Consider the following 8,069-nt stretch of genomic DNA (forward strand, 5'->3'; position numbering starts at 1 on the left):
TCAAAGGATGTATCTGAAAACTAGTTCCTGGGAATCGCACGGGGCTGGGGCTGTTCTGGCTGCACTCGGGTTCTGCTTGGCCACTGTGAGAGCTAGTGCTGGACTGCAGGTGCCTTTGGCCTGATTCAGCAGTGCTGTTCTTACGCTCTTAAGCACACACACACCGACCTCAATGGGACTTGCTTCCAAGTAAACATGTATAGGATTTCACTATCCTGAATAGGAATGCAGAAGCCAAAGAACAGTGGATGTTCCTTTTCCTGCCATTTGCTCCTCCTCAGCTACTTTCCCAATGGTGCGAGGAAACTGATTGGGATGGGGGGGGGGGAGGCGGGACTCATACTGAGCAGAAAAACAGCAGGAAAAGAAAGGCTAAAGCAGCCCCTGCCCTTCAGAACTGCATCCTCCAAGACTGCTTTTTTCATTATACCTGGAAACTAATTCACACATAAAGAGTTAGATCCACGCTTCCCCAGGAAGGACAAAATGCATTCCCAAGGCTGTAGCGTGCTCTTAGTAAACCCTGCAATCTTGCAATATGGGCAAAGCAATGTGTCCATCCCCCCCCCTGCATGAACACCCCCCTCTTTTGTGTCTCCATCAGGAGATGGAGCAAAGCGTTTCACAACAGACAGACCAAATGACAGGTTAAAAAACAAAGCTCCAGGGGTTATTTCAAAACCTTTTTGCAGTTGGGAGCTCAAGTCACACTGTGCTTACCTGCTCCCAACTACGACCAAGTAAGGTGCTTTGGGGGTTTTTTTGCTCCCCCTCCCTTTTTTTCAGACGTGGGACAGTGGGACTTGTTTGTGGTAAGGAGCAGCGTTGGGCAGGCCACCCCTGGCCGTCAGAGCTGCGCTGGCTTCGCTGTACATGCCGGTGCTCCCGGGCTTCCCGCTCCGGCAGCACTTGCTTGTGAAGAGTCTCCAAGACTCGAGGGTCTTCCCCGACCAAATCCAGACCCCCGAGGTGATGCCCACCACCAGGCACATGAAGTACTTCAGCATAAAGACAGCATAGTCGGGCTTGACCTTGGGCTTCTCCCCAGGGCAAGAGCAGTTTTGCGCCGTCTCCCACCTTTCCCGGTAGTGCTGCTCATAAATGTAGCAGGCCACCACTATGGTGGCCGGGACCGTGTAGAGCACCGTGAAGATGCCAATCCGGATCATCAGCTTCTCCAGCTTGTCTGTTTTGGTGCCCCCTTGCTTAATGACACTCCGGATCCTGAAGAGGGACACAAAGCCGGCCAGCAGAAACATGGTACCTGTGAACAGGTACACCACCAAGGGGGCCAGGACGAAGCCCCGCAGCTTGTCTAGGTTCTGGTTGCCCACATAGCAGATGCCGGCCACCGGGTCGCCATCCACCGAGCTCAGGGCCAGCACCGCGATGGACTTGACGCTGGGGACGAGCCAGGCGGCCATGTGAAAATACTGGGAGTAGCTAGCGATGGCTTCGTTGCCCCACTTCATGCCGGCAGCCAAGAACCAGGTGAGGGACAAGATGACCCACCAGATGGAGCTGGCCATGCCAAAGAAGTAGATTAGGAGGAAGACCACCGTGCAGAGGGCAGGGCCCGTGGTCTCGTAGTGTATGTGGTTGTAATCTTTATTGCAAGCCACGCTGGCGTGGCCCACCACCAGCCGGATGATGTAGCCGATGGAGACGAAGAGATAACAGGCGGACAAGAAGATGATGGGGCGCTCCGGGTACTTGAATCTCTCCATGTCGATCAGGAAGGTGGCCACTGTGGTGAAGGTGGAGATAAAGCAGAGGACAGACCACAGGCCTATCCAAAAGGTGGCAAAGGTCTTCTCGTCCTGGGTGAAGTAGGGCTGGAAGCAAGGGACGGCGCAGTTGCGGACGTGGCCTGTCTCAATCTTGTTGTAGAGCGGGTGGGACTCTTCGGAGATGAAGACCAGGGGCTCCCGGCACTCGCACGCCCGCTTGCAGCCGGCCCCCTTCAGCGGGGTCAGGTTCCTGTGGGCACCTTTGGAGGGGCGGGTAGGCTTGGTGAGGAAGGGGGGCAAGGTGGTGGCGGCCTCGGTGCGGTTGTAATCCATGCACAGCATCTCGGCGTCCCCCAGGACGGGCAGCTTGTCGCAGTTCATCCTCTCGGGCCAGGCGAAGCCATACTGCCTCATCAGGGGAGAGCAACCGGCCTTGGCTCTCTCGCAGACCGAGCGGCACGGAGGCAGCGGCTTGGCGTAGTCCAGCAGGCAGATGGGCGTGTACATGCTGCACAGGAAGAACTTGAGGTCCGGAGAGCACTGGATCTCCACCAGGGGCCAGAACTGGTGCACCTCCAGCCCGGCCTCGTCCTGCGTGTCGTGGTTGAACTGGTTGGGCATGTAGGTCAGGTTGTAGCCGATGCCCTTGCACATGGGCACCGTGATCTCCTGGCACACGATGGCCTTGGAGGCGGCCGCCGACGGAGCGGGAGCCTGAAGCAGCAGCAGCAGCAAGAGGCTCAGCCACGCGTCGCGGAGGCCAGCCATGGGGAAGGGGGGAGCGCGCTGGGTTTAGCTCTTCGGATCAAGTCCCGGGAAGGAGAGCCGGCGGGTCCCCGTAGCAGCAGCGTCGCCCAAGGCGCACATGATGCGAGGCGCCCCCTCGCAGTCCGCTCCCAGCCCCGCCAAGCCAGTCACCCCGAAGTCCTTCAGCGCCGGCTAAAGGCGCGCCTGGGCGCTTCTGTTCCCCGGCCGGCCGGGCGCCTTAAGGGGGGTAAAACCCGGAGGGACGCGACCAACCCAAGAGGCGAAACTCCATAGCAAGGCGGCTCCGGGGCGGCTCTCTCCCGGCTCATGCTCGCAAACTCCGCTTCACAGGTCCCCCGACGGGATCGCCGGGGAGAAAAGTTTCTTGGGCGCCGCGCTGCCAAAGTCCCTCCGCGCCGAGCGCACGCCAGCCATGCAAGCGGGACGCGCGTCCTGGCCCGGCCCGGGGCCGTCACTCTCCGGCGGGCAGCGTTCGCCTGCGGGGCTCGGCCAGCGCGCTGGGCTGGCCGCGTGGAGTCGCCGAGGAGCCGCCGCCGCCGCCTGCCATGCCGCCCTGGCTGCTTCGGCCGCGTCCGACAGCCCGCTCGGGGCTCCTTCCGGCCGGGTCTCCCGACGGGGCGCTGCGGGCGGAGGCTCCGGCACCAAGCGCCACGCCGCCCAGGCTCGGCTCGCTGTCTGGACGCGCGCAGCCCGCCAAACGCGCCAGCGGCGGCGAATGAAGCGCCCAGCCGGAGCCACCTGCGCTCTAGTGCCTGCGCGCCAAGACCGCCCACCCGCCCCGACGGGGCCCGCCCACCCGCGCCGGAGGCCGGCCCACGCACTGGCCCCACAGCCGCCCCCTCCCCGCGCCAGGAAGAAGCCGCGTCGGGGCCGGCCGGGCCGGGGAGGGAGACCGAGAAGACGCGCGTCTCGGCGCAAAGGGGCCCGCGGCAGCCCCGACGTGGAAGGGACCCTCTCCCCCTGACCCGCCCCTCCACTGCAATTCCCAGCTCCCTTGGCAAATCCCCGTCCCCGCCATGCTTTATTTGAGGCAGGGGTCCTTTAATTGCAAAAACAACACCACGGAGGGCGGGAGGCACCACGAAGTTTGCCGTCAGTATTAATGACCCTGCCAGAGTTCTTGGTCCATGGACTTCCATGGGTCTGCCCGGCTTGGAACTTCGTTGAATGCCAACCACGCGGAGACTTCACCCCGTAGTAAATGGGGTTACTCTTTAAAGTGGCTGCTGCCACGAGATGTGAAGAAGACACGCGGGCTGCAAGGGAGAATTAGGAAGGATAAGTAACTCCCCCACTTAGCCAACGTGGCTAAATGAAGCCTCCAGGTCCAGCGCAGAGGACTCCCAGCGAATTGCAAATAGTAATACCATAAAATGCAATGCAATAAAAGGAGCGACAACAATATGATGAACAACCAACTGCATCTAGCACAATGCATTAGGATTGCTACAAAGGGCAAGGGGGGAAAATCATCATTAGTAATTTTCATGTGCTCCATCAGGGTGGGGAGTTTGGGAACTGCCGCCATAGAATTTTTGCTGGTCTTCCAGCGTGCCACAAAGCTCTGACTGTTTTCCCTTCAAATTGTGCTATTGCTGCTATTTATGTATTTGATGTTTACTGGCACCCATAGCATTTTGCAGAGGAATTTAAGTAAATAATAATAATAATCCCCCCATCAGTGGAGAACAGGAACTGCCTCTGCGCACGGCCTTGATGCTGACATGGAATCTGGCAGCATGAAAGCAGAGCATAGGCACCACCCTTCAAAGTGCACAAAACCAGAAAACTGCACAAGCAAATTATACCAACCACCTGAAAAGTGTGTGCTGTGAATTTACAGTGGCTTTTTTGTGTGTGCACAAACCCAGAAAACCACACAAGCAAAATTTCAGCTGCCTGACTGGGAGCTTTTGCACTCTTCTTGGGTGTGGGTTTTCTTTCCAAATGTGTGCGCACAGGTATCTGTGTGTGTGCCCTGCCAGGACCTCATGGGCACAATAGAATCAACAAATGAGGCAGGGCAAACAGAAAAGGGGATGCCTGCTTGCAGAAACAGAAAAGACTGAAGTTCCTCCTCTTGTTGTTGTTTAGTCATTTAGTCTTCGTGGCCCCATGGACCAGAGCACGCCAGGCACTTCTGTCTTCCACTGCCTCCCGCAGTTTGGTCAGACTCATGTTTGTAGCTTCAAAGACACTATCCAACCATCTTGTCCTCTGCCGTCCCCTTCTCCTTGTGCCCTCCATCTTTCCCAACATCAGGGTCTTTTCCAGGGAGTCTTCTCTTCTCATGAGGTGACCAAAGTATTGGAGCCTCAGCTTCACAATCTGTCCTTCCAGTGAGCACTCAGGGCTGATTTCCTTCAGAATGGATTGGTTTGTTCTTCTTGCAGTCCATGGGACTCTCCAGAGTCTCCTCCAGACCATAATTCAAAAGCATCAATTCTCCTCTTACCTCCTCCTCTTACCTAAATTCAAATACAAGCAGGTGTGAACTGCTCCAGTCTATTCTGAATGGAGGAAGTGGATTAGCAGATAAATCGTGCTCAGTCCACCCTGTCTTGTAGCACCAAATTCCGTAACTTAATTTTGCCCTTGGTGAGCAAAGTTTTTATTTTTTGTTACAGGAAGGAACACAGGAAGCTCCTTATACTGAATCAGACAAATTGATCCATCTCACTCAGCAATGTCTACACTGACAGGCAGTGGCGCTTTGTGATTTCAGGCAGAAGTCCCTCCCAGCCGCTGCCAAGAGAGGCCACCTGGAACCCGGGACCTGCATGAAAAGCAGGAGCATTAGCCCTGAGCAAGAGCCTTCCCACATTGCCTCCCAGTCTGGGGAAGTTCCTGCCCATTGATTTCGAAAAACAAGGCAAGAGTTATTGAGGTAACATCCATGCACAAACTATTAGATATTCTAATGAATTCTTTTCTATATGCTTTATGCTCTTATCAGTTTCTGTAAGTCACTCTGAGACTTTTTTTGTGTGTGGCAAGCAACTAATAGTAGTAGAATTCAATAAGAAATGGAAGATGGATAAACAGAGAGGGATTCCCCCATCCTTGTGATTTTGTGGGGGGTGGAAGCAACCTCTTTCAGATATATGCCACTTTATGAGACTGACGGAGCCTTTTCCGCCCTTCGGTTAGTTCAGAGCATGCAATGTATTCAAGGCTTTGCACACACCTGGCCTCAGCCTGTATTTTGGAAGTGGTAGAAGGAACCTGCTAGGATAATTGGAGGATGAAGTATTGAAACTTCATATTCTCTAGGTGGCGAACTGGGGCAATTGCCAGCAACACAGATCTAGGGCAATTTTCCTCCTGTGGCTTCCCCTAGCAACAGTGGGGGGCTGTCCTCGCATTGTCCAGAGAAATCAAGCCCCATGAAGAGGTGCTAATAATCCTCTTCAGCTTGCAGCACTTAGCACCCCTTGGGTAGGTGCTAAGTGCTGCTAATTAAAGGGCTGTTTGAAAATGGAATCACCTGTGGAGTCCATTGAGATGTACAGAAACAATCTAGGGCTTCTAGTTCGCCCCACACACTGATCTTCACTGGTCCTCCTCCTCCTTTCTGGAGAGGAGAGTCATTTCCTCTGCAAACAAGAGGCTATGAATTGGGGGGGGGGGAATCCCATCAACTGGCATCTTAGTTTGCCATCCTCTTAACTCATAGCAAGCAATATAGGGAGACATAGGAGGAAGTGGATGGAAGCTGCTTGGCAGTTATCTAATGCTATACACTATAGAGCTTGGCTCAGGTCCTGGTCCCCCCACATATTTATTACCTCATTAATGAGAGAAGAGAAATGCTAAATACCTGTAAGGATGGAGAACATCCCAGCCCTGTTACAGATAGGTAGCTGTGTTGGTCTGCCATAGTCAAAACAAAACAAATTCCTTCCAGTAGCACCTTAAAGACCAACTAAGTTAGTTCTTGGTATGAGCTTTCGTGTGCATGAAGTGTGCATGCACACGAAAGCTCATACCAAGAACTAACTTAGTTGGTCTTTAAGGTGCTACTGGAAGGAATTTTTTTTGTTTTGATCCCAGCCCTGCTCACTGGAGCTGGGCCACTATACAACAAGGAGACAAGGTCAAACAAAGGGTGGCTGATGCTCTGAGCAACCCCACAGACACTGTGTGGGGTCTGCTTCTGAATAAACACGGGCGTGATTGCACAGGAACGCAGCAAGTTCCTAACAGGTATGGGGAGGATATTCAGATGAGGAATCAAGATTTAATTTACAAAGGTTCCAGCTGCCATAATACTCTGATTGTAGCCGGCATGCTTTGTGGGGCATTACAGATCATCTGACGTCTTTCTGTGCTCACCATACACATGTAGGTCCAGATTTGGATTCCGAGCTTGTTTCTGAGGTTCCAAACCATGGGAGACAACTCTCTGGATCTGGATCTAATAGGTTCCAGGGCTCTTTTTGTGGGGGGCGGGCAGTCCTCTGGACCCCCCCTCCTCTGTTAGTGACGTAACCTGGTTTTGGTGGCAGCTGGCTTTAGTTCACACATTGAATTTCCCATAGAGCCACAGCAGAATGATCTATCTAGCATTGCACTGTGGGATTGTGGGGCTGAGAGGTGGGGGGGAGGAATGTAAGGGCCCCCCAGAGAGACATCAGATGTGAGCTCTTCCACGGCCACAGTGATCTGATTCTAACCCCGTGGCCACGTTTGGGTCATATCTGAACTGCATTTAGAGCTTACTACTGCCATGACGACCACTACTGATGCTCTCTTCATTTGTACAAGTTAATAGCTATTAGGCTAGAGGCAATATGTGCTTATTTTTATCCATTAATGTTAGGCTGTTTTTTTCTTTTAGCATATGCAAGAGGAAGGGGCACCTTCTCACCGAAGACCCACACCTATTGGGTACTATTCCACTATGTTTTACTGCAATTTGAGTGAGTCTGCTCTGTGAACATGACAAGCTAGGTCTATTAACTGCAGTGGGTCTACTCTGAGTAATGCTGTGTTGCTCACATTTCCATGTAATTCTTGTTCTGGGAGATATCCCTCTTGTTCAAGAGAAGGTGAAGTACCAATTTGCAACTCATACACACCAGGGATGACTGAACACAGACATGACAGAATTATCCCCACCTGATTCACAGGTGGTAAGACCCATGCAATTAATCCTGCGGCCTCGTCTGTGGGTGGCTACGTTGAGCCCACAAGTCGACTTTAACTATTTAATTAATGTATTTCTCACAGCACACTAGGAGTTCTTTCATCGCACACTCAGTTTAAGACTCACTGCCAGAAAGATGTCTGCATCATGCCCACACAGATTCTGCTCACTGCCGGGCTTGTTTATTGACTTTGATTTGTAGGTTGCCCCAACACTTGCCGTTGGTAAGGTTGACGTTTCCTTATCTTAATCCATGCGGCAACTCCCATTTTACAGAAGGACAACTGAGGCGGACTTGCTGAAGGCCACCCATCAAGTACATGGCAGAGCCAGGGTCTCAGAACCACAAACATTCAAAAAATATTACACATCACTTGGGAAGACAGGCAAGCTAATGACAGTGTACTGGAAGAAGCAGATAT

General features: G+C 53.3%; 1 protein-coding gene across 1 annotated transcript; it reads right to left on the minus strand.

Moving 5' to 3' along the window:
- Nucleotides 1-467: 467 nt before the first annotated feature.
- FZD5 (frizzled class receptor 5) lies at nucleotides 468-3,271 on the minus strand. The gene has a single exon (XM_081926278.1). It carries the CDS (start codon nucleotides 2,496-2,498, stop codon nucleotides 783-785), a length of 1,716 nt encoding a protein of 571 aa, XP_081782404.1. The 5' UTR covers nucleotides 2,499-3,271; the 3' UTR covers nucleotides 468-782.
- Nucleotides 3,272-8,069: the final 4,798 nt, after the last annotated feature.

The sequence above is a fragment of the Podarcis melisellensis genome, assembly GCF_964234715.1.
Source record: "Podarcis melisellensis genome assembly, chromosome: 1".
In the NCBI taxonomy this organism is placed as follows: domain Eukaryota; kingdom Metazoa; phylum Chordata; class Lepidosauria; order Squamata; family Lacertidae; genus Podarcis; species Podarcis melisellensis.